Raw genomic sequence first — 24,946 nt, 5'->3', positions numbered from 1 at the left:
CTGCTAAGTTGTGCCTCCTAACAGATAATCCAGGATTTTTTCTCCAAAAGTTTCTAAGGTTTTGTGCCTCTGATTAGCCACTCTGTACACAGAGAGCATGCCTCCTTTATGCAAATTTTAGTACCCTGCTCATTTCCTGGATTATGCAGAACTCCCAAGCATTTATAGGATAGAAATAAAATTCAACTTGGCTTAAGTAAAAATCTAGGGCAGTGGTTCTCCAAAAGTGGCTTCCAGACCAGCCACATCCCCATCACTTGGGAGAAGTTGTTAGCACAGCAAATTATCCAGCCCCACTCCAGATCTGCTGCAAGAGAAACTCTGGGGGCAGAGCACAGCCATCGTGCAAGCCCTGGAGGGGATCCTGGTACCTGCAGAGCCACTGCGGAATGGGCATGTTAGGTTCAGCCACAATGTTAGCAGGAAGCTGCCTCTCCTTTTGGTTTTGCTTTCTTCATGTCTGCGTACATTCTCAGGCAGGCTGTCTCTAGGTGTGACAAAAGGCGAGTACTAGCAAGAGTTAGAGGTCAACACTCTAGCTGTTCTTAACTCTCCAATGAGAGAGTGCCTCTCAAGTCATGCCAGCAAAAACAATATTAGTGGTGCCAGCAGGTCCCAGATAGGATACTCATTAACTGACCCTGCCTGGTTATGTGTTCAGCCATTAACCAAAAACTGTAGAAATGAGGTTGCTCTGCTATGCATGGTCAGCCTGAGGAATGAGGAACTGTAGTCATCATCGCTCGGACATGGACTGAGAACAGGCAAGAGGTACTTCCTCAAGTGCAAATCAATGTGATGTTACTAAAAACAGAGTAAAAAATGGTGTGCAGGCCATTAATACCACTCTACCTTCTTTTCCTGCTCATTATTCTTTACTAAATGTGTTTACCTATTTTAGCATGTTGGAAGAAATAATTCAGATTGTAGGTTCTTTCTGGCATTTCCCATCCTCACAGGCAACTAGTGTTAATAGTTTTGGGGGCATATCTTTTTCCTACATTTTAACAACAAATTTAGGATACTATAAACACTATTCTGTATCTTGATGTTCTCAAATGAAGCAAATATCCTGGAGATATTTTCTTAACGGAGTCTAAAGAGATTTCTTATTTTTTTATGGCTAATATGCCACTTTTATAAACCATAAGTAAGGAATGATTTATGTAACCATTTTCCAGTTGGTGAGCATTTGGGTTGTTTCCAACCTTTTGTTATTACCAAAACCAAACTAAACACCTGCAGTAACATTTTCTGTACATCAGATAGTGTGTAGCCTAAATTGCAAGAGGTATAATTGCTAAGTCCAAAGCCAAATGCCTTTGTAATTTTAAGAGATATTGCCAAACTGCCCTTTAGAAAAGTTGTAGTTCCTTTATGAGTGAAATGTATCCTCTTTCATGCATATGTAAGAAGTAATGAGAGTTTCTTTTCTTAAAATACATTTTTGAAATGAAATCACTGGCTTTTTTGATATTCGGTTGGCTAGAAAAAAAACACAGCTTGTCTTTAACATGGAAAAGAAGTGTTTCAGATATTTCTTGCTTTTGTTCTCTTAAGAATCTTTTCCTTTTCCAGTGGCCTTCACACTTTGGACCATAACTCATAGTAAGAAATTTTACATCTTGACCTAGTAAACACATATGTGTATGTGTGTCTATAGGCAAAACAAAATTCGTGAAGCAAACATTCTTACTATGTATGGTGCACTCTGATTTTTCTTTCTTTCCTTTTTTTTTGAGATGGAGTTTCCCTCCTGTTGCCCAAGCTGAAGTGCAATGGCGCGATCTTGGCTCACTGCAACCTCTGCTTCCTGGGTTCAAGTGATTCTTATGCCTCAGCCTCCTGAGTAGGTGGGATTATAGGCACCCACCACCATGCCCAGTAGTTTTTTGTATTTTTAGTAGAGATAGGGTTTCACCATGTTGGTCAGGCTGGTCTCAAACTCCTGAACTCAGGTGATCCACCCGCCTCAGCCTCCCGAAGTGCTGGGATTACAGGCATGAGCCACCACACCCGGCTGATATTTTCAATTTTATTGTGGTCTACTCTGTTGTATTTTCTTTTTTGCACTTGCTGCTTGTTACTTGCTAATTTTATTTCACTATTAGCATTGTGTCGTAATTGACAATTTGAAAGACATGGGTTTAGGTATCCTCTACAATAGAAGAGGAGGATGAATGTCAGAGATTGAGCACTCCTTTTTTTAAATTTTAGCTCTCTTAAGAGACAAATTGAAACTGTTGGCTGTCGCTTGTTTACTTGACCAGTACAGGTACATGCACAAGATACATCTGGAAATACTAAAATGAATCAGATACCATCCACACTCTGAGGGAGTCCACAACTAGTAGGGGAGCAAAGCATGAAAATAGCCAGAGAGAGAAGGTGTTGGATATTCCAGTAAAGGTATTTGCAAGTGTGCAAGCAGGAGCACACAGGAGGGCAGCATCCTGGCAACATGTCTCAAAGGTGAACTCGAGTTTGGTGACATATGAGGAGGAGAAAGGAAGGCAAGTCAATGAGACATTTACTGTGTAAAGACACAGAAATTTGAGACACTGTGGCACTTTTGGGAACTACAAATAATTCTTTGTGATGATGGGTGGTGCTGCAAAATGGAAATTAATACCTTGGAACGGAGTGGGAGTCACAAAAGGCCTTAACTACCAGGGAGAGGAGTTTGAACTGCATCAGGGGTTCCTACACTACAGCCTGTGGCCCTGGGGCTCTGGGGCTGTGCATCCAGGAGGGCGCTTAAATCCGCAGGGTTATCACAACTAAGGCATTTCTTTGGAGGATCTTTTTACTCTTAATGGTTGAGAAGGAAAACATTTATATTCAAGTATGTATTACAAAGAAAAGCTCAAAAATGATGAGGATTTGGGAGTCATAGTTTGGGGGAGCATTATCTAGTTGTCCTTTGTTGGGAATATTTATGTACTAGGTTTAGTCCTATTAACAAGTTTTTTTTTTGTTTTTTGTTTTTGTTTTTTTTTTGTTTTTGAGACGGAGTTTCACTCTTGTTGCCCAGGCTGGAGTGCAATGACACTATTGCAGCTCACCACAACCTCCGCCTCCTGGGTTCAAGTGATTCTCCTGCCTCAGCTTCCTGAGTAGCTGGGATTACAGGCATGTGCCACCACGCCCGGCTAATTTAGTATTTTTAATAGAGATGGAGTTTCTCTATGTTGGTCAGGGTGGTCTCGAACCTCTGACCTCAGGTGATCCGCCCACCTTGGCCTCCCAATGTGCTGAGATTACAGGTGTGAGTCACTGTGCCCGGCCTACAAGTTGTTTTTACATTAAGTGTCTTTTTTTTTTTTTTTTTTTTTTTTTAAGACAGAGTCTCGCTCTGTCACCCAGGCTGCAGTGCAGTGGTGCAATTTCTGCTCACTGCAGCCTCTGCCTCCTGGTTTCAAGCAATTCTCCTGACTCAGCCTCCCATGTAGCTAGGATTACAGGTTCACGCCACTATGCCCGGCTAATTTTTTGTATTTTTAGTAGTGATGGGGTTTCACTATGCTGGCCAGGCTGGTCTCGAACTCCTGACCTCGTGATCTGCCTGCCTAAGCCTCCCAAAGTGCTGGGATTACAGGCGTGAGCCACGGCGCCTGGCCTACATTAAGTATCTTTGAATAACCCCAAATTCATTTTTTAACTAATGACCAATTTACAACATCTATGACTGTAGAATTTGGAATAACTTGTGAAGTTCACCATAATGGAATTTGACATATTTGACTCATATTTTGATTTTGATTAATTTTTCCATGGGCAATAGATATTTATTTTTTCAGAAAAGAAGTCAGTGGGGCTGGATGCAGTGACTCACGCCTCTAATCCTAGCACTTTGGGAGGCTGAGGTGGGTAGATCACCTGAGGTCAGGAGTTCGAGACCAGCCTGGGCAACATGGTGAAGCCCCATCTCTACTAAAAATACAAAATTTAGCCAGATGTGGTGTCACACACCTGTAATCTTAGCTACTCGGGGGGCTGAGGTATGAGAATCACTTGAATCTGGGAGGTGGAGGTTGGAGTGAGACTCTGTACCCCCTCCAAAAAAAAAAAAAAAATGAAAGAAAAAAGAACTTAGTGACCTTATTTAACCTACTATCTCAGTTATTTCTTACTTTTCTTTTTTTTTCTTTTATTTTTTTGAGATGGAGTTTCACTCTTGTTGCCCAAGTTGGAGTGCAATGGTGCAGTCTCGGCTCACTGCAACCTCCACCGCCTGGGTTCCAGCGATTCTCCTGTCTCAGCCTCGTGAGTAGCTGGGATTACAGGTGCCTGCCACCACGCCCAGCTAAAATTTTTGTATTTTTAGTAGAAATGAGGTTTCACCACGTTAGCCAGGCTGGTCTCGAACTCCTGACCTCATGTGATCCACCTGCCTCAACCTCCCAAAGTGCTGGGATTACAGGCATGAACCAACGCACCCAGCCTATCTCAGTCATTTCTTTCATAGGAGTCTAAAGGCCATCCAAATAGAACTGGGAGAAAAACAATACACCAGGAAGTAACTTGAAAAACACAAGTTTACCAGTTGAAAAGTGTGGATTAAAAAATATATATTTTTGCTGATTTCTTTAGTATCTTTTCAACATTCTGATTCCTTCCATTTTTTTGGGAAGCTAGAGACTGCATTTTTAAGAGGTAATAGAGAAGGTCTTTTTCTACAACCTTAGATAACAGGCACTGAAAAAGAAAAATTACACAAATATAGATTGAGCATCCCTATCTGAAAACTCAAAATCTAGAATGCTCCAAAATCTGAAAATTTTTGAGCACCAATAGGATGCTCAAAGGAAATGCTTTTTGGAGCATTTCAGATTTTGGATTTTCAGATTAGGGATGCTAAACCAGGTAGTATATGCAAATATTCCAAAATCTGAACAGATTTGGCCGGGCCTGGTAGCTCACGCCTGTAATCCCAACACTTTGGGAGGCCGAGGCGGGTGGATCACGAGGTCAGGAGATTGAGACCATCCTGGCTAACACGGTGAAACCCCGTCTCTACTAAAAATACAAAAAACTAGCTGGGCGTGGTGGCGGGCGCCTGTAGTCCCAGCTACTCAGGAGGCTGAGGCAGGAGAATGGTGTGAACCCAGGAGGCGGAGCTTGCAGTGAGCCGAGATTGTGCCACTGCACTCCAGCCTGGGCGACAGAGCGAGACTCCGTCTCAAAAAAACAAAAACAGAAACAAAATCATAACAGATTTGAAATCCAAAACACTTCTGGTTCGAAGCATTTTGCATAAGGCATACTCAATTTGTAAAATGTTCAGTTGAGGCTGGGTGTGCTGGATCATGCCTGTAATCCCAGCACTTTGGGAGGCTGAGGCAGGCAGATCATCTGAGGTCAGGAGTTTGAGACCAGCCTGGCCAACATGCTGCAACCCCATCTCTACTAAAAATACAAAAATTAGCCGGGCGTGATGGCGCACTCCTATAAACCCAGCTACTTGGGAGGCTGAGGCAGGAGAATCACTTCAACCCAGGAAGCAGAGGTTGCAGTGAACCGAGATCATGCCACTGCATTCCAGCCTGGGTGAGAGAGCGAAACTCTGTCTCAAAAACACAAAAAACAAAAACAGCATTCGTGAACTGTGAGACAGTTGGAGTCTCTGAAAGAGAAATGAGAAACAGGGACAGAAAAAAATTTGAAGACACTGTGGGTGAAAATTTTCCAAATTTGATAAAAACTATAAACCTATAGATCCAAGAAACTCAACAAACCCCAGTACAAGAAACATGAAGAAAAGTGTACAAGGCACATCATAATCATATTGCTGAGAACCAGTGCTAAAGAGAAAATCTTAAAAGCAGCTGGAGGAAAAAGACACGTTGTATACAGAAGCAGATTTCTCATCAGCACCAATGCAAGTTAGAAGTTAGTGGTGTAACATCTTTAAAGTGCCAACAGAAAAAACCATGCCAACCTGGAATTCTTTATCCATTGAAATATCTTTCAAAAACAAAGATGAATTAAAGACTTTTTCAAACATATAAAATCTGCAAGAATTATCACCAGCAAACCTATGCTAAAATAAATGTTAAAGGAAGTCCATTATTTACTAAATAATCTGTTTTTTACCAGCTGATTTCAAATACTTTTGATTGAATTTTCCTAATTAGTTGTATAAGTTAATTTTCTCACATTAAATTATCCTGTATTTGGTTTTGAGGATCTTGTCATTAGAAATTCTAAGCCATAGTGTCTATCTACACAAGACCCCATACTTCGTTTATTTTTGAGATGGAGTCTCATTCTGTTGCCCAGGCTGGAGTGCAGTGGTGTGATAACAACTTACTGCAATCTCCACCTCCCAGGGTCAAGCGATTCTCCTGCCTCAGCCTCCTGAATAGCTGGGATTACAGATGCCTGCCACCATGCTTGGTAATTTTTGTATTTTTAGTAGAGATGGGGTTTCACCATGTTGGCCAGGCTGGTCTTGAACTCTTGACCTCAGGTGATCCGCCCGCCTTGGCCTCCCAAAGTGCTGGGATTAAAGGTGTGAGCCACTGCACCTGGCCTCCTTTGTTATTTAAAATTGATTTTAAAAATAACCACATGCTTGAAATCCTTAAAATTACCAATTTGTTTTCCTTTATAATCAAAGTTCTTCAAAGTATTCCTCTTACATAGTGATTTGGGGAGTCTTATGTGGGTCTATGCCATGTGAGATTTGCTTGATCATCAGCTGTGGCTTGGATTTAATATTGAAGGACATAGTTTTTTCTTCGTTGTTTAGACAGAAGCTCAACAAGACAGACTCCATAGCAAGAAGTCTCCTGTGGAATTCTGTCAGGTAGTTGGCATACCTGTGAGCTTGGTGAACAAGAGAAATATTCAACAGAAGCTGATTGTCATGTTTATGTTTTGTCTTTCAAAGGCATTCTGGAGCTGCAAGAGCAGGTGTTTACAACCTCACCAAATCTTTAGCTTTGGAATGGGCCTGCAGTGGAGTACGGATCAATTGTGTTGCCCCTGTAGGTAAACGATCTATATTGAAATTTATTGACAAATTATGCTTTTCTGATTCCATTTGTGGTGTTGATAGAGGTATTTGGTAATATGCAAGTATAGCATAAAAGATTGACTTTAAAACATAGATAAAATGGAAAGTCTAATTTTCCTTTTTTTTTTTTGAGGTGGAGTCTCTGTTGTCCAGGCCGGAGTGCAGTGGCATGATCATGGCTCACTGTAACCTCCACCTCCAAGGCTCAAGTGATTCTTCTGCCTCAGCCTCCTGAGTAGCTGGGACTACAGGCACATGCCACCATGCCCAGCTAATTTTTTGTATTTTAGTAGAGACGGGTTTTCACCATATTGCCCTGGGTGGTCTCGAACTCCTGAGTTTAGGAGATCTGTCCGCCATGGCCTCTCAAAGTGCTGGGATTACAGACGTGAGCCACTGCACCCGGCCCAGAAAGTCTAATTATCATTATGGAAGTACTCTTTGATTTACAGCCAGATTGTCAAGAATGTTAAACCAGTGATTCTTGATTCTGGCTTTTTTTTTTTTTTTTTTTTTTTTAAAGAAGGAGTCTTTGCCCAGGCTGGAGAGCAGTGGTGTGATCTTGGCTCACTGCAACCTCTGCCTCCTGGGTTCAAGTGATTCTCCTGCCTCAGCCTCCCGAATAGCTGGGACTACAGGCACGTGCCACCATCCCCGGCTAATTTTTGTATTTTTAGTAGAGACAGGGTTTCACTGTGTTAGCCAGGATGGTCTCGATCTCCTGACTTCATGATCCACCCACGTCTGCCTCCCAAAGTACTGGGATTATAGGCATGAGCCACCGCGCCCAGCCTATCTATAGATCTTATCTCTGTAATATCAGTAGATGTTATCTGTGCCACTCAGTGAAGACTAAGCATGACTGACTGCAAGCATGAGGTTAGTAATCTCATCTCTGACAAAGGTGTTCCTACTAATACTAATTCATGTTTGCCTTCCAGAGACTTTTTTGGTTAAATGATCAAATTTTAATACTTCTAGATTTTATCCTCTTTAAATAAAAGGCAACATATTGTGTAATTGGAAACCAATATATCTCTCCAGTATCATTTGAAGTTATTAAAACTGCTACATTTTCTAATTTTATTTTAACTTCTCTTTCCTCCCCTCCTCTCCATAATTTAACAGTTTGAATCCATTACAAATAGCTGTATCCTGTGAGATACAATTTTTTTTTTTTTTTTTAATGTTTGAGACAAGGTCTTGCTGTGTTGCCCAGGCTGAAGTGTGGTAGTGTGATCACAGCTCACTGCAGCCTCGAACTCCTGGGCACAAGCGATCCTCCCAACTCAGCCTCCTGAGTAGCTGGGACCACAGGCGTGTACCACCGTGCCCAGCTAATTCTTTTTTATATTTTTTGTAGAGACATAGTCTCCCTATTTTGCCCAGGCTGGTCTCAAACTCCTAGGCTCACGCAATCCTCCAGCTTCACCCTCGCAAAGTGCTGGGATTACAGGCATGAGCCACTGCACCTGGCCTGGGATACAGTTTTTGAGTAATTTTCCTGACCTTAGAAAGCTAGTGAAAGATACATTTAAAAATTCCTAAACAATTAAAATTTTAGTTTATTGGTATTAGATTCAAATGCTTTATTTGCGATTTCAATCTAGGTAAAAAGCCAAGAAAATATTGCATTTTTCTAAGTCTCACGTAGCCATTGCCGAGTCTTCTCTTGTAAAGCAGAGAAGCCAAATGGAAACTAAAATAGACAGAGTCCCCTGTCCCATTGTTCCCAGGTAAGTGCCTCTTTCATTTACTTACACAATCATGACCTTCAGAAAACAAGTCTTTCATGAAAAAATCCAGGGCATGGTTAGGAGGAAGAGGAGGTCACAAAATAACCATTCAGATCATCCATTTGTGGATGGTGGGGACTGTACTTCTTCGACAACATGGAGGAAATTTAATATCAGCACTGTTAACTTTTTTTTGACTTAAGCTACTTAATGTTTGAAATGCCAGTAGACTATCTTGATATCTTTATAATTAAAATTTAATGTAATGTACTTTATTTTGTCCCTGTTTTATTTTTAAACACAGGGAGTTATTTATTCCCAGACTGCTGTGGAGAACTATGGTTCCTACGGACAAAGCTTCTTTGAAGAGTCTTTTCAGAAAATCCCTGCTAAACGAATTGGTGTTCCTGAAGAGGTAAGGTATATTTCCAGCATTGATTAGAATTGCTGTGTGTTATACTTTGGAATTTGTAATTCAGTGTCGTTTTTATGCGGTCTGGACGACATTATTTCTCCCACTGCCAGAAGATCATTTCCCCTCTTCTTTCTGGCTGTCAGGGATATGCTGGTTGTGCTTTGGCTACTGACAGCAATCTGTACTTGAGAGTGAATGCAGTATAAATTAATAACAGCGTTTTTTTTGTTAGTTTGTTTTACTGTATTTTCAGCTACATTATTTTATTACATGGCATTTGTTGGTACACAGGACCCTAAGTAAATCAGACAATTATGGCCATATGAAGTTCCACATGAGATTTCGGTTAAGGTTGAAGTCTGTAAAATCAGCGGCTTTCCAAACTGCCAGCAGCAGTCTTTTTTTTTTTTTTTTTTTTTTGGAGCAGTCTTTTTTTTTTTTTTTGGCTTGAGACAGTGTATCACTCTGTTACAGGCTAAGTACAGTGTCACGATCATAGCTCACTGCAGGCTTGAACTCCCACTTGGGCCTCCCAAAGTGCTGGGATGATGATGATGACGATGATGACAACGATGACTTTTTCGACAGAGTCTCTTTGTCGCCCAGGCTGGAGTGCAGTGGCATGATCTTGACCCACTGCAACCTCCACCTCCTGGGTTCAAGCGATTCTCCTGCCCCAGCCTCCCGAGTAGCTGGAATTACAGGTGTATGCCACCACACCCGACTGATTTTTGTGCTTTTAATAGAGGTGAGGTTTCATCATGTTGGCCAGGCTGGTCTCGAACTCCTGACCTTAAGTGATACACCCACCTCAGCCTCCCAAAGTGCTGGGATTACAGGTGTGAGCCACCACACCTAGCTTTGCATCAGTTGTGAAATGTAATTTTTTTTTTTTTTTTTAAGAAAACGAGGCCAGATGCAGTGGCTCACGCCTGTAATCCCAGCACTTTGGAAGGCCGAGGTGGGTGGATCATGAGGTCTGAAGATCGAGACCATCTTGGCTAACATGGTGAAACCCCACCTCTACTAAAAATACAAAAAAATTACCCAGGCGTGGTGGCGGGCACCTGTAGTCCCAGCTACTTGGGAGGCTGAGGCAGGAGAATGGCATGAACCTGGGAGGTGGAGCTTGCAGTGAGCCAAGATCGCACCACTGCACTCCAGGCTGGGCGACAGAACAAGACTCTATCTCAAAAAATAAAATAAAATAAAAAAAAGAAAAAAGAAAAGGATGTCTTTCCCACAATAATAAAAATGAAAATAACTAGTAGTAAACTTACCTCTAAATGAAAAAGAAAAAGAAAATCACTTGCCTGCTTAGGGCAGTAGGCAGTGCGTCAGTTTCATAAATGAAAAAAACAAAACAAAAAAACCCCTTTTTCTGTGGAGCAGCAAAAAGACCAGATTAGGGGCATATAATATTCCTTGATGGGGAGAACCAATTTTATTAAAAAGTCAGGTTTCCCTAAATTAATTTATAAATTTAATATCTTTTGGGAATTTAACACGCTGATTCTATCAAAAATATTTATGCAAAAATTGCCAAAAATGTTTTGAAAATGAATAATGAGAGGATTACCCTTCATGGTGTAATGAAACCATGAAGCTATATTTATTTATGTACTGTGTATTTACATACTATGAAGCTATATTTATTTACAGCATCTGGTGCTGGTAATGAAACATATTAAAAATAGTAGAACAGAACAGATTCTTGAATTGGAACCATATGTGGGAGTTTATGGAGTCAAAGTAGCATTTCGATTTGTAAGGAAAGGATAAAGCACTCAGCAAAGTGTTGGGGGCATTTGGCCTTTTAGTAATAAATTAGACTCCCTATCCTGTATTATATACAAAATAACTTTCAGATTTATTAAAGTGATAATTATAAAAGCAAGCCTATGAAACTCTTTAAAAGAGTTATCATGCTTAGAACTAGCTTTTATTATCAGTTTGGTGAATGTCTTTCCAGAAATGTACTATGCATGCATTAAAAATTTGTATTTGTTGCCTTTTTTTTTTTTTTTTTTTCTGAGACGAAGTTACACTCTTCTTGCCCAGGCTGGAGTGCGGTGGCACGATCTCGGCTCACCACAACCTCTACCTCCTGGGTTTAAGCGATTCTCTTGCCTCAGCCTCCAGAGTAGCTGGGATTACAGGCATGCGTCACCATGCCTGGCTAGTTTTGTAGAGACAGGGTTTCTTCATGCTGGTCAGGCTGGTCTTGAACTCCTGACCTCAGATGATCCACCTGCCTCGACCTCCCAAAGTGCTAGGATTATAGGCGTGAGCTACCACGCCTGGCCTATTTATTGACTTTTTTTTACGAAAACAGGATTTGCTCTGTGTTATTTTCTGAAACTTGTTATGTGTATACTGTAATATAATCAAATCCCATTATGATTTGGATTTTATTTGCATTTTTGTTCTTGTAGTAATTCTGCAATGAACATTATGAATATAGTCATGTACTCTTGTGTGAGGGGATATGTTTCTAGAAACAGAGTTCCTGAACCAAAATAGACTTGCATTGTATTTTGGAAGATACTGTTAAATCAGACATTTGATGAGCCATGTTAACCAAGGTCTTTGGATTTGTATTCTGAAAACTAAGAGTAATATTTAATGAATTTTAATCAAGGGAATTATATTACATTTTTATTTTGGATAGAATACTTTGTTTGGGAGGCTAGGCACAGTGGTTCACACCTGTAATCCCAACACTTTGGAAGCCTGAGGCAGGCGGATCACTTGAGGTAGGAGTTCAAGATCAGCCTGGCCCACATGGCAAAACCCCGTCTACACTAAAAAATACAAAAATTAGCCAGGCATGGTGGCATGTGCCTGTAGTCCCAGTTACCTGGGAGGCTGAAGCAGGGCAATTTCTTGAACCCGGGACATGGAGGTTGCAGTGAGCAGAGACTGCGCCACTGCACTCCAGCCTGAGTGACAGAGTGAGACTCCTTCTCAAAAAAAAAAAATATATATATATATATTAAAAAAATATATTATATATAAAAATATATATTTATATATAATATATATTATATATTATATATATAATATATATATTATATAAATATATATTTATATAATATATATATAATATAAATATATTACATATAAATATATATTATATATAATATATATAATATAAAATAATATATTTATATTATTTTAATTTAATATAATATAATATAATATAAAATATATATATATACTTTATGTGGTTTACATTATCTATATTTGCTGCATTAGAAATTAAAACCAAAATTTAAGAAATATTATTAATTCATTTAAAAATAGTAATAAAGGAGTACATGTTAACATAAATAACATTTACTTTAAAATAGCCTCATTTAAAAAAAGAAACAAAAACCATTTGTGTTTTTTTGTTTGTTTTTTTTTTTTGGTTCAAGCGATTCTCTTGCCTTAGCCTCCTAAGTAGCTGGGATTAACAGTCATGCACCAGTATGCCCGGCTAATTTTTGTATTTTTAGTAGAGACAGGGTTTCACTAAGTTGGCCAGGCTGGTTCGAATTCCTGGCCTCAGGTGATCCACCTGCCTCGGCCTCCCAAAGTGCTGGGATTACAGGCGTGAGCCACTGCGCCTGGCCAGTTTTTTGTGTTTTTGAGGGAGTGTGGTTTACAGATTGTTAGAGGTTGTGACTACTTGGGTGGGATGGTTGTTGTCTGGATGGCATTTCAGAAAGGAGCTCATTGGAGCAAGTCTCTTTTTGATGGGCTGACTTTAACAAACGTTCATTGGCTGAGTTGTCACTGCTGGATCAAACAGGGTTAAAACCAGCTCTGTTGCTTGTTACCATGTCTCAGTACAATCTGCCTTTTCGCAGTAATGTGGGACCTTTTAAATAGTGAATTCTATACCAGTCCTGTCCAGTAGAAATATACTAAGAGTCACATTTGTAATTTTAAACTTTCCAGGAGCCACATAAAGTAAAAAGAGGTGAAATTAATTTTAATAGTATATTTGACTTAGCCTAATACATCCAAAACATCGTCATTTCAACATGTAATCAACAATGAAAAATGGAGATTATTTTCTTCACCCCTTGGAGCATTCAGGATTAATGAGATATTTTACCTTATTTTTCCCATGCTCAGTCATCAAAATCCAGTGTGTGTTGTATACTTACGGCACGTCTCAATTTGGACCAGTCATATTGAAAGTGTTTGAGTAGGCGACTATGGCTAGTGGCCTCGTTTTAGATAGTGCAGCACTGTACTAGCTGCTGGGAATACAAGGATGGAGAGAAGGCTTGGCTGCTCTCCAAGCTCTTAGAGTCTCAAGGAGGTATAGCCTTGTGAATATAGGACCAGGACTGGGATGAGGCAAGCAGGGCATGGACACAAAATTTAAGGACCCACTCCCTCTCAGGGAAGATTTTGCACTTGTGCAAACCTGAGAGTAAATACCTCCTTAAATCTTGCACCCTCGACACCGTATTTGCCTCACCCTAGTCCTGGCCCTGCCTGGGGGCCTTTTAAACTGCAGATTCTGGGACCTCAACCCCAGAGCTTACAATTGCGATGATCCTGGAAGGATCTAGGAATCTGGAGTCTCAGTAAGCGTCCCTAGTGATTCTAATGCAGGTGTTTTGGATCATCACCGTTTGAGAAACTCTGCTTCTTCCCACAGCCTCAAGTGAGAGCTCCTTTACAAGTCAGTGAAATAACTTCCTTCTGTTTGGGTTGGGAGTAGGTGTTGCTGAACTCATCAGTTCCCTATTTGAATTTTTAAGGAGTACGGTGGGAGTCTGAAGTGCCTTTGGTTTATTTATTTATTTTTTTTGAAATGGAGTCTCACTCTGTCACCCAAGCTGGAATGTAGTGGTGCAGTCTCAGCTCACTGCAACCTCCTAGGCCCAAGCAATCCTCCCACCTCAGCCTCCAAAGGAGCTGGGACCACAAGTGCCCGCCACTGTGCCTGGCTAAGTTTTTGAAGTTCCTCTTGTAGAGAGCTCCTTTGAATGTGTGTTGCTGGGCTTTTGGCCTGACAGGACCACAGACTGAACAAACCAGAATGCTAGTTTATTGCTAAACAGACACATTGACTATTTCAGGGACCAAAATATAAAAGGCACAAGGTAGTGATGGAAAATGGGGTTGTGGAGGACAATGAAAGGCACAGAAGGAAGTGAATTGTTTGAAATGGGAAAGAGCAGAGCTGAAGCACTGAGTTCACTTATGGCTTCTTGACGTCATGTAGCTTGCTTGACACCGTCTAAGGCTCCCGCATACCTTGCCACTTTTACCCTAGTCACCTACCTGATTTCGGTGATGCTCAGGTAGAAAGGGAAGTTGTAGGAAAAGGAAGGTGTCTATGTACTCTGAGGTTGTGGTGCACATGCATACACTGTTGGATTCATGTTACAATCATGTGCTTTGAGATGTCTTTACTAGGGAATGTGAGGCGGTTAGAAATGGCGAGTAATTGCTTTTACCTATGCACGTGTGTGTGTGTTTCTGTTTCCAGGTCTCCTCTGTGGTCTGCTTCCTACTGTCTCCTGCAGCTTCCTTCATCACTGGACAGTCGGTGGATGTGGATGGGGGCCGGAGTCTCTATACTCACTCGTATGAGATACCAGGTGAGCAGCTGAGGAATGAGCAGTCACCAGCTTTGTGCTGTGTCATGTTCAGGGGTTTAAAATTTATTAAAAGTAGTTACTTAAGAGATGAGGGTGCTTTCTTATAGAACATCAAAATGTACAAAATGTTTATATTCATGATGTGATTTTTTTAATGAAATATTCCTAGTCACAGAAAATATCTAACTATCTTTATTATAGAACTTAGCTTTTTGTGCATGCATAGGTTGGTGGAATTTGAACCCTGAAAAATATTCTCAGTATGAGTATATGTTTCTAAAGAGGAGACAGAAAAGAGGCAAGACAGTGCTATAGTTTTAAAGATTTAATTCCATTTTGTTCCTCCGGTAAATGGCTTACGTATCTGAGCAGAAGAATCAGGCCTCCTAGGTGGGGTGGGGTGCTATGGTGCTATTTTGTGCCCTCTTTGAGATATATATTGAATAAAGGCAAATGAAATTTCTGTATTCATCATTTTTGATGTACAAAAACAGAAATTTGGCCAGGTATGGTGGCTCATGCCTGTAATCCCAGCACTTTGGGAGGCTGAGGCGGGTGGATCACTTGAGGTCAGGAGATAGAGACCAGCCTGGCTAACACAGTGAAACCCTGTCTCTACTAAAAAATACAAAAAAATTAGCCAGGCTTGGTGGCGGGTGCCTGTAGTCCCAGCTACTTGGGAGGCTGAGGCAGGAGAATGGTGTGAACCCGGGAGGCAGAGGTTGCAGTGAGCCAAGATTGTGCCACTGCACTCCAGCCTGGGCGACAGAGCAAGACTCTGTCTCAAAATAAATAAATAAATAAATAAATAAATAAAAATATATATATATAAAAAACAGTCGGGTTTGGTGGTGGGCACCTGTAGTCTCAGCTACTTGGGAGGCTGAGGCAGGAGAATCGCTTAAACCCAGGAGGCGGAGATTGCAGTGAGCCAAGATCATGCCACTGCACTCCAGCTTGGGAGACAAAGCAAGACGCTGTCTCAAGAAAAAACCCCAGAATTTTTATAAGTTTAAATCAAATATTGATATTACATGCAAATGCCTTTATGGGTGTGTGTGTGTGTGTGTATCTCATGACTAGATAACAGAACTTTGCGGTTTGAAGGGTCCTAAAAGATCACAAAGTCCAGTATCCTAGTTTTATAAACAACAAAACAAATCCACAGAAGTTAAAAAGTGTATCTAAGCTAATAACTAAATCACTCCAAAAATGTAGTAAAGGATATAAAATGCAAGTGTATTGAATTTCTGTTGTTAAAAATAATTAAGTGGCTACTAGCAAATTAACATATGGTTGATGTAACCCAGGTGAATTTGAATTTCATATCAAGGACCCAGGGTCTACGTACTCTTTCAGGTGCTGACAGTCTGATCAAGGCTTAAGGCCTTTTTTGCATTAATAAATGATTGGTATATCTGAGAGGCAAGCAAAAACTCAAACTGGTTTTCCTCTGCTCTCACGACGCAACAACCATTAGCACAGAAGACTTCTGTGACCAGCTGTTTGGGGTTACTTCCCCCACACACCAACCAAGCAAGCAGTTCTGCAGCAGACCCCAGCTGGGCATCCTCTCATTCAGTTCTGACACTGGAGATAGGGTCAGATCCCACAGGCTGAGGGCTTAGTCCCACAAGATGCCCCCTGCTTTGGACACCGTCACAAGTCTGGGCCTCCAAAACTTCGGACTGACTAGGTTCAAGTTGGGGTTCCCATGACCCCCTCTTTGGGTTGGAGTAATTTGCTAGAGCAGCTCACACAACTCAGGAAAACACTTCGATTTACTGGTTTATGATAAAGGATATTACAGGAGATACAGCCGAAGAGGTGCACAGGGCAAGGCATGTGAGAAGGGGCACATAGCTTCTGTGTCCTTTTTGGCCCCACCACCTGCCAGGAACCTTCATGTGTTCAGCTATCTGGAAGCTCTTGAACCCAGTCCTTTGGGTTTTTATGGAGGCTTCATTACATAGGCATGGTTGATTAAACCATCAGCCACTGGTGATCAACTTAACCTTCAGCCCCTCTTACCTCCCCAGAGGTTGTGGGGTGGGTATGAGCTGAAGGTCCCAACCCTGTAATCATGCCTTGGTTTGTCTGGTGACCAGCCCCTATACTGAAGCTAACTAGGGGCTGCCAGCCATCAGTCAATCATTAACATATAAGAACACATCATTTTGGAGAGTCTAGGATACTAGGAGTTGTATGCAGGAGATGGGGTTGAAGACCAAATGTATGTTTCACAATATCACAGTATAGAACTTTAATTTTACTTATTATTTTCCCCTCCCACATGTATTTCATTACTAATAACATCAATGTGGTGATGTCGATAAGATACTGTGGTTTTAAGGGTCTTGGTTGGAAAGAAGAAATACCTACATGGTTTTGCCATATTGTTTTCTGAAAAAAATTCCAAGTAGTGAGGGTGGAGAGAATCTTTCCACTTCTCTCACAGTAGAATTCAGTCACTGTTTCTTATCGTAGGTTGCACTGTTTTACCTTTAGAAGGGAAAGAAATTTCAAATAGCTTTTTCCTTAGGCCTTCAGTGAAATGATTTTCTTTTGTAATTCTAACACTTTTTATCATTAAAAATATTTTTTTAAGTTTTTGAGGAAAGCGGGTACGTCTATCTTTTAAGAATATACTGCCCCCTGAATAATGAGAGTATTCAGCCTTTCATTACGGTGTTTTCTTTTAAGATTGGCAGCTCCAAAGTGAGAATGTCTAAGATGGAAACTTGGCTCTATCCTTATTAGCTGTATGCTTGTGAGAAAGTTAATTTCTATAAGCCTCTATTTTGTTCTTATATGCAGGGACACATACAGTATTTATTTCATAGAGCTGTTGGGAGGATCAAATTAGATAAGGACTTTTTCTTTTTCTTTTTTTTTTGATACAGAGTCTCACTCTTGTTGCCCAGGCTGGAGTGCAGTGACATGATTTCAGCTCACTGCAATCTCCGCCTCTTGGGTTCAAGCGATTCTCCTGCCTCAGGATCCAGAGTAGCTGGGATTACAGGCGCCCGACACCACGCCCCACTAATTTTTTTGTAGTTTTAGTAGAGATGGAGTTTCACCATGTTGGCCAGGCTAGTCTCGAACTCCTGATCTCAGGTGATCCGCCTGCGTTGGCCTCCCAAAGTGCTGGGATTACAGGCATGAGCCACTGTGCCCGGCCTTAGATAATGCACATTTAAAGCCCTATGTCAGGGGCTGGGCACCATGGCTCACACCCATACTCTCAGCACATTGGGAGGCAAAGGTTGGCCAATTGCTTGATCCCAGGAGTTCAAGACCAGCCTGGGTAACCTGGTGAAACTCCGTCTCAACAAAACATTTAAAAAATTAGCCTGGCATGGTGGCATGTGCCTGTAGTCCCAGCTACTTGGGAGGCTTAGGTGGGAGGATCACTGGAGCCCGGGAAGTCGAGGTTGCAGTGAGCCATGATCGCACAACTGCACTCCAGCCTGGGTGACAGAGCGAGACCCTGTCTCAAAAAATAAAAATTAAAAAAATAAAGTCTTTTGTCGAATTGGATGCTTTTAGTCACAACTCAAAATGGGCTCATCAGTAAAGGAATTCGCTGGCTCACATAACTGAAAAACAGGTAAGACTTGACTTAGTAGCTCACTGATCTCATCAAGGACAAGTTTTTCCCGTTTCCTGTTTTTGCCTCCATGGTTGGCTCTATCTTAAGGCAGGCTCTCCTCATTGCAGGATGGCTGCCTGCTGTTTCTATGTGTAAGGCTGATACTTCTGTGTTCATACCCAGATGGACAGAGAGAGAGAGGGCTGGAGGAGTGACTTTGTTCCAGAATTTCTAACAAAATTCTGAGATCCACTCTGTATTCGATCAGCTTATGCAAATGTCCATTTCCAACCAATAACTGTGGTGGGGTTATAGTGCACTGACTGACTTAGCTTAGACCACATGCCTTGGTGCCAAGCTTCCCTGGCACCTTCTAGATCCTTAAATGGAAACAAGCTGTTGGAAAGAAGAGATGGGGACCTGGATGCTGGAGAGGCAAGTGGCAGTGCCTGGTACAAAGTAAGGACACTATTTTTAAATTGTGATTATTAAGGAGACACTATTTCTTGACAATCCACAGTATGCTAAGCACAGCACACATGGTGTCACGTTTAACCCTCACAACTGTAAAAGGTAGATATTGTTATATCCTTTAATAGGGGAGGAAACTGAGACTCAGGAAGAGTCATGTGCCAAAATTCAGGAAAGCTAACGCGTGACAGACCTGAGATTCAAATTGAAGTCTTTTCTCAAATGTTTGCCCTAAGGATTTATTTTTTGGTGCTGAGAAAATGTGTGAACCAGGGAAATTAACAAGAGGATTTGGTGGGAATGAAGAGGACGAATGAGATTTGCAAGTGACAGGAGGCTTTCCACTTCTTTAACAGATCATGACAACTGGCCCAAGGGAGCAGGGGACCTTTCTGTTGTCAAAAGGATGAAGGAGACTTTTAAGGAAAAAGCTAAGCTCTGAGCTGAGGAAACAAGGTGTCCTCCATCCTCCAGTGCCTTCACATCTTGAGGATATGCTTCTGTACTTTTTAAAAGCTTATAGTTGGTATGGAAAACATTTTTCTGATTTTTATATGTTATTAATTATATCTATGGAAAAACTATTCCTGAAATATATACACTCTTATGTCCCAATCAAAGTCTTTTAACCTATGATTTCAAAATATATAAGTAACAGAAATTAACATATTTTAATGATTTTACTTTTTATTTCTAAGAAAAGTATTTGAAAAATGGAATAATTTTAAATCAATGATAATTCTAGGGATCATGAACTCCCAGAAGATTTTATTATTTAATTGTAAAGGTAGAGGCCAGACGCAGTGGCTCACGCCTGTAATTCCAGCACTTTGGGAGGCCGAGGCAGGCGGGTCAGCTGAGGTCAGGAGTTCAAGACCAGGCTGGCCAACATGGTAAAACCCTGTCTCTACTGAAAAACAACAACAACAACAACAACAACAAAAACACAAATTAGTCGGGCGCAGTGGCACACAACTGTAGTCCCAGGTACTTGGGAGACTGAGGCAGGAGGATCGTTTGAACCCAGGAGGCAGAGGTTGCAGTGAGCTGAGATCATGCTACTGTAGTCCAGCCTGGGCTACAGAGTGAGACTACATCTCAAGAAAAACCCAAAAAACAAAAACACAAACAACAACAACAAAATTATAAAGGTAGAAAATAAATATAAATTGTGTCATAATTAAGATTATTAAAATTAGAATTATACAATGACTTATTTTTGGTGGCAAATACTTTTGGAGCAATAAAGCCTTATGGTAATTATTGATGTGTAGTTTCTTTTGTTCATGAAGTCAAATTTGTATAAATTCTCTTAAAGAAAAAGTTTTATGTGATTTATTTTTGGCAGTGCCTGATTTGTGTCTTAATTTTCTGTCCAAAGTATTCCCTTTTTTCCATGCATCTCCTTTTGTAGGCAAAAACAAAATTTCAATTGTATGCAAATGTATTAGGGTTCCATATTCTGCCTTCTGTGGCTGCAGTCTGATAGTTAGACCCTTACTGAAGAAATGCCTTTGGCAGATTGAATATGTTCATTCTTTCTCTTAATCAAAGTTCTTTCAAGTATCTGAGGTGAAGTAGCTATTTTTTTTTTATCATGAACACTCACTTTATTTATTTATTTATTTATTTATTTGTTTGTTTTTGAGATGGAGTCTCACTCTGTCACCCAGGCTGGAGTGCAGTAGCGTAATCTCAGCTCACTGCAACCTCCACCTCCCGGGTTCAAGTGATTCTGCTGCTTCAGCCTCCTGCGTAGCTGGGATGACAGGTGTGCACCACCGCGCCCAGCCAATTTTTGTATTTTTAGTAGAGATGGTGTTTCACCATATTGGCCAGGCTGGTCCTGATCTCCTGACCTTAAGTGATCCGCCTGCTTTGGCCTCCCAAATTGCTGGGATTCCAGGTGAGAGCCACCATGCCCGGCCTGTCATTAACACTCATTTTAAAGTGTGTGATTTACCAAGCTCTGGGGTTTGGGACCCAGAATCTGCAGCTTTCTCATGCTCCCAAGCAAGGCTAGCATGAGGGAGAGGCTAATGAGGTGCTGAGGGTGCAGCATTTAAGGAGGTATTCTCCATTGTCAGGTTTGTGCCAGTGCAGAATTGCCCCTGAGAGTGAGTGTGTCCTTAAATTTTGTGGTCATACTAATAATGTGAGAAGATCAGAAAGCTTCATTTTCCTCCCAGATAGCACTTTAACAGTGGCCTTCTGGAACTGATAATATCATAACAACTGAGAATTACAAACCATGTTAGAGGGAAAAGTGGCCCTAATACAGGTTGGTGGAGAAGATGGAAAAGGCAGGGCTTGCTTTCACATGACCTGTGTTAATGACTGCCATCGACTCCTTAAATCTCCATAGCGTTGCCATTTATTTCTGCTTAAGGCACAGAACCTGCCTATGTAGCACTAAACTTAGGTACAACTCCTTATTAGAGCTTCTTCTTAGACTATCACTGGACAGCTGGTCATTATCTATATTTTAGAATTATGAATTTATTATCCAGGACTCTTATATACATCATAATAGTATTCTGTCAATAATGTACTTTTGCAACTATGCTTAGTAAATTTTGTTGTAGAGTGACTGTTCTTGAATAGGCTTAATAATTTGGAGCACCTACTATGTATTTAGCATTATGCTAGGAGTCAGACATGCAATGGTGAAAAAATACGTATGTATCTTGTCTTTACTGAGCTTACAGTAGAGAGAGAATGAGAGAGAGAAAGAGAGAGAGAACACGAGTGCTGTAAAGGATAAGGCCATGATGCCCACGGCGTATAACTGAAACATAGGAAACAAAATGAAAATTCTATATTTATGTAAAAAGAGTTTGTTGATAAAGATGATCCTTGTAAACATTATACCTCCCCCACACACTAATCTTATGGTTTGTGGCTTATGTTAGTTCAGGTCCTCTGAAAAGCAGGTGCCCAGACATAATGAGATTTGCATGATACTTATTGGGCACCAGGCCTGTAGAGGATAAGGGCAGGGAGCCAGAGAAGGCAGTGATGGCCTTCAGACCATGCTGCAAGGCTGACCCCTGTAAAACAGAGGGGAGAGAGGATTGGGCAGGAGGCATCTCAGATTGCAGCAAAGTGATGCCTTCTTAAGACAGCTTGCTGAAAGTATGCATTCACATTTACAGTGGCCCACAGGAATACCACCGGGCACTCAATGGGTCATGTGGATTCTCTACTGTGTAAAAGTAACTCTGTCTCCTCCTGCTGGTGCCTGGACAAAGGGAGTTCAGAGATCAGTTCCGGCATCAGTCATAGTTTGTAGCTCACTGGGACCTCACATCCCCTGGCAAGATCCTCCCTCTTTGGGACCAGGATTTCCAGTGCTGCTATGCTCCTTAAATCCTGCAGCAGATCATTGGAAATGATGGAATGCAGGGCCACTCCCAGTTTCACCCACCAGATCCCAGACATGGTTCCAAACCTACTGGGGACGTGCATCCTTGAAGACAGCACTCCATCCTGGCCCTTCAGCCGGGTCTTGGTTGTTCAAGCCCTCTGTGAGGCTGGCTGCCTATGGATGGTGCGGGGTGTGGACGGACAGTGGTTCCACAACCAGGGGCTCACTCTTTCATCTCCTTCACTGGGAAGTGAGTCACCTGATTGGATGCTATGCCCCATGGGATTCCATGCCTATGGACCAGGCTTTCTATAGCCCCCAAATAGTCATGGTGTCTGAGTCCCTGCAGGCAGGAAAGACAAACTCTTGCCTGGAAGAGGCATCTATCACTATGACGAGTGATGCAGAAACCACACGGCAATTTGAACAAGACAGTTAATAGTGAAGAGTGATTATCACAGCAGGTTGAAGTAGTGAAGGACTGGCTAGTAGGAAGTAAAAAGAACTTGAACATGAGAATAGCAGATATCGGGAGTAGCCTGCACCACCAGGACTAAGAGTGAGAGCTCAAAAGAAGAGCCCTGGCCGGGCGCGGTGATTCACGTCTGGAATCCCGGCACTTTGGGAGGCTGATGTGGGTGGATCACCTGAGATCAGGAGTTCGAGACCAGCCTGGCCAACATGGTGAAACCCTGTCTCTACTGAAAATATAAAAAATTAGTCGGGCCGGTGGCCGGTGTCTTTAGTCCCAGCTACTAGTGAAGCTAAGGCAGGAGAATCACTTGAACCTGGGAGGTAGAGATTGCAGTGAGCCAAGATTGCGCCACTGCACTCCAGCCTAGGTGACAGAGTAAGACACTGTGTCGAAAAAAAAAAAAAGAAGAGCCCTCCACGGCACCCCTGGGGCTGACACCCAGATTGAGTAGGGAGGGCAAGGCTGTGGCTCAGTGGAGGGCAGAGAAGTCTCTGGTGCTCTGCTGGTGGAACTTGCTAGAAACCTGCCCTCTGGGGTCCTGGGGAAAACTGCACAGAGAGATGTCCTACCAGAGGCCTCTGATGCAAAACTCCCCGAGGGAGATGCTGGGAAGCTGGAGCTGCTTAGCACTCCTGCGGAGCGGTCTGCACTGCACAGGTCAGGAAGCAAAACCCTCTTCCTCCTCTAATGTCTCTCCATCATCCTCTCCTGACAAAGCTTCAGAGCCCCCTGGCCCAGGGAAACAACTTAGAGGGCCCAGATCCATTTTCACGGAACAGAGGAGCAATACATCTGGAGCCTGCTGCTTGTCGACTGGCCATCCCATGGCCCATTGGTCTCCTTAAGGAGCAATGCCACTTCAGGGCTCAGCAATGGTCAATGTTGCAGGCAGGTTGTTCAGAGGCAGCAACAGCTCCATTGACTTTGGTTAATGGGGAGTCCATGCTAAAGGGCCATCTACAGCCTCCCTGCATCCCTGTGCCTGTCACACCAGTTCTGGGCTGGCCAGTGATGAAGGCCAGCTATCAACCGGCCGAATCTTCTAGGCTGCTTGGTTGTTGTATGCCTCTTCCATGAGGATTGCATTCTGGGGACATTAACGTGGGAGGCGGAAATGACACTCCCCTGGAGCGCCCCACTCCCCTGGGCTCATCCGTAGGCCTCTATCCCAGACCTTGTTTCCTGGCCACTGTATATATTCTCATCTCGGGCCACTTTTCATTCCCTTGTAGATACCAGTTGCACCCTTGCACGCTGTCCATTAGAAAGATCTTCCATCTCCACCATCACGGGGCCACTCCTGAATAGGGCTATAATGAAGTTCTGACAACTGTGAAGGAGAGAGAGAAGGAAGGGAATTGGGTAGGAGAAAAAAATCACAGACTGCAGTACAGTCCAAGAAAGGGAGGATCAGGTGGATGGGAAGTCCTCAAGTCAAAGTCACCCATGGGAGCCACCCTTGTCCCTATGGACAGCAGGGCTGTGTTTGTCACAGGCCCGGAGCAGCCCGAGGGGAAAGGCAGTGGTGGATAGAGATGGGCAGCAGCTGGGACCCACAGCCAATCAATTTTGTTTCCCATAGCAGGAGGTCTAAGGGGTTTCTTTTCATGGTTGCCACTTGGCTATTCTGCAACTGTAAAACTTCACCATTGATTTCATTCATTTTTTAACACGACCTGGGGCTTGACTCAAAGCAGTGCCACCTTGTGGTTAGTTGTGGAACACCAGCCTGTCTGGGCAGTGGCTTCTTAGGATTCAAGACCTGGTTGCAAAGCTTCAACTTGAGCTTTAGTTTCTTTCTTTGGTATTTCTTCTGCACTCCTTGTTTACAAGGATTTCATTTCAGCAAAGGAGGCATCTATTGAAATAAGATCAACCAGCGGAAAGATTCTAAACCATATTCAAGAATGGTATGCTACATCAGAACTAGCGATTATTGAGCCCATGTTTTAAGACAGCCAAATCTCTAGGCTGTTTTGGATCTTATCCTGGGCAACACTATTTCTGATTTGTATGATAACCAAGGCCCTCTGTGGGTTAGTGCCAGCTTTCAAGCAGCCGTGCCTCAGTCTAGTGAGAGGCACTCCTGCGTTCTGCCTGGTGGGAGTCAGAGTCTTAGGATCTGGCAAGTCCTGATGCCGTCAGCATTCACATTGCCTTACAGGGGTCTCCTCCCCACTCCAGGATAGATAGGCCCACCACCTGTTCTTGTCTGCAGCCTTCAGACTTGCTCTCCTTGAGGTCTTCAGTTCCCCAACAG

At 42.2% G+C, this 24,946-nt stretch overlaps 1 protein-coding gene across 1 annotated transcript in view; it reads left to right on the top strand.

The window, feature by feature from the left end:
* The window catches only part of PECR (peroxisomal trans-2-enoyl-CoA reductase), a 43,498-nt gene extending 23,393 nt beyond the window's left edge, over positions 1-20,105 (top strand). The window contains 4 exon segments of the mRNA NM_001133827.2: positions 6,896-6,992; positions 9,062-9,172; positions 14,670-14,781; positions 19,201-20,105. Of these exon segments, the coding sequence (NP_001127299.1) occupies positions 6,896-6,992; positions 9,062-9,172; positions 14,670-14,781; positions 19,201-19,286 (406 nt within the window). The 3' untranslated portion in view covers positions 19,287-20,105.
* Positions 20,106-24,946: the final 4,841 nt, after the last annotated feature.

The sequence above is a fragment of the Pongo abelii genome, chromosome 11 (assembly GCF_028885655.2).
Source record: "Pongo abelii isolate AG06213 chromosome 11, NHGRI_mPonAbe1-v2.0_pri, whole genome shotgun sequence".
Lineage (NCBI taxonomy): Eukaryota > Metazoa > Chordata > Mammalia > Primates > Hominidae > Pongo > Pongo abelii.
The sequence above is the reverse complement of the archived record's forward strand: the minus strand, read 5'-3'. Positions and strand labels throughout refer to the sequence as shown.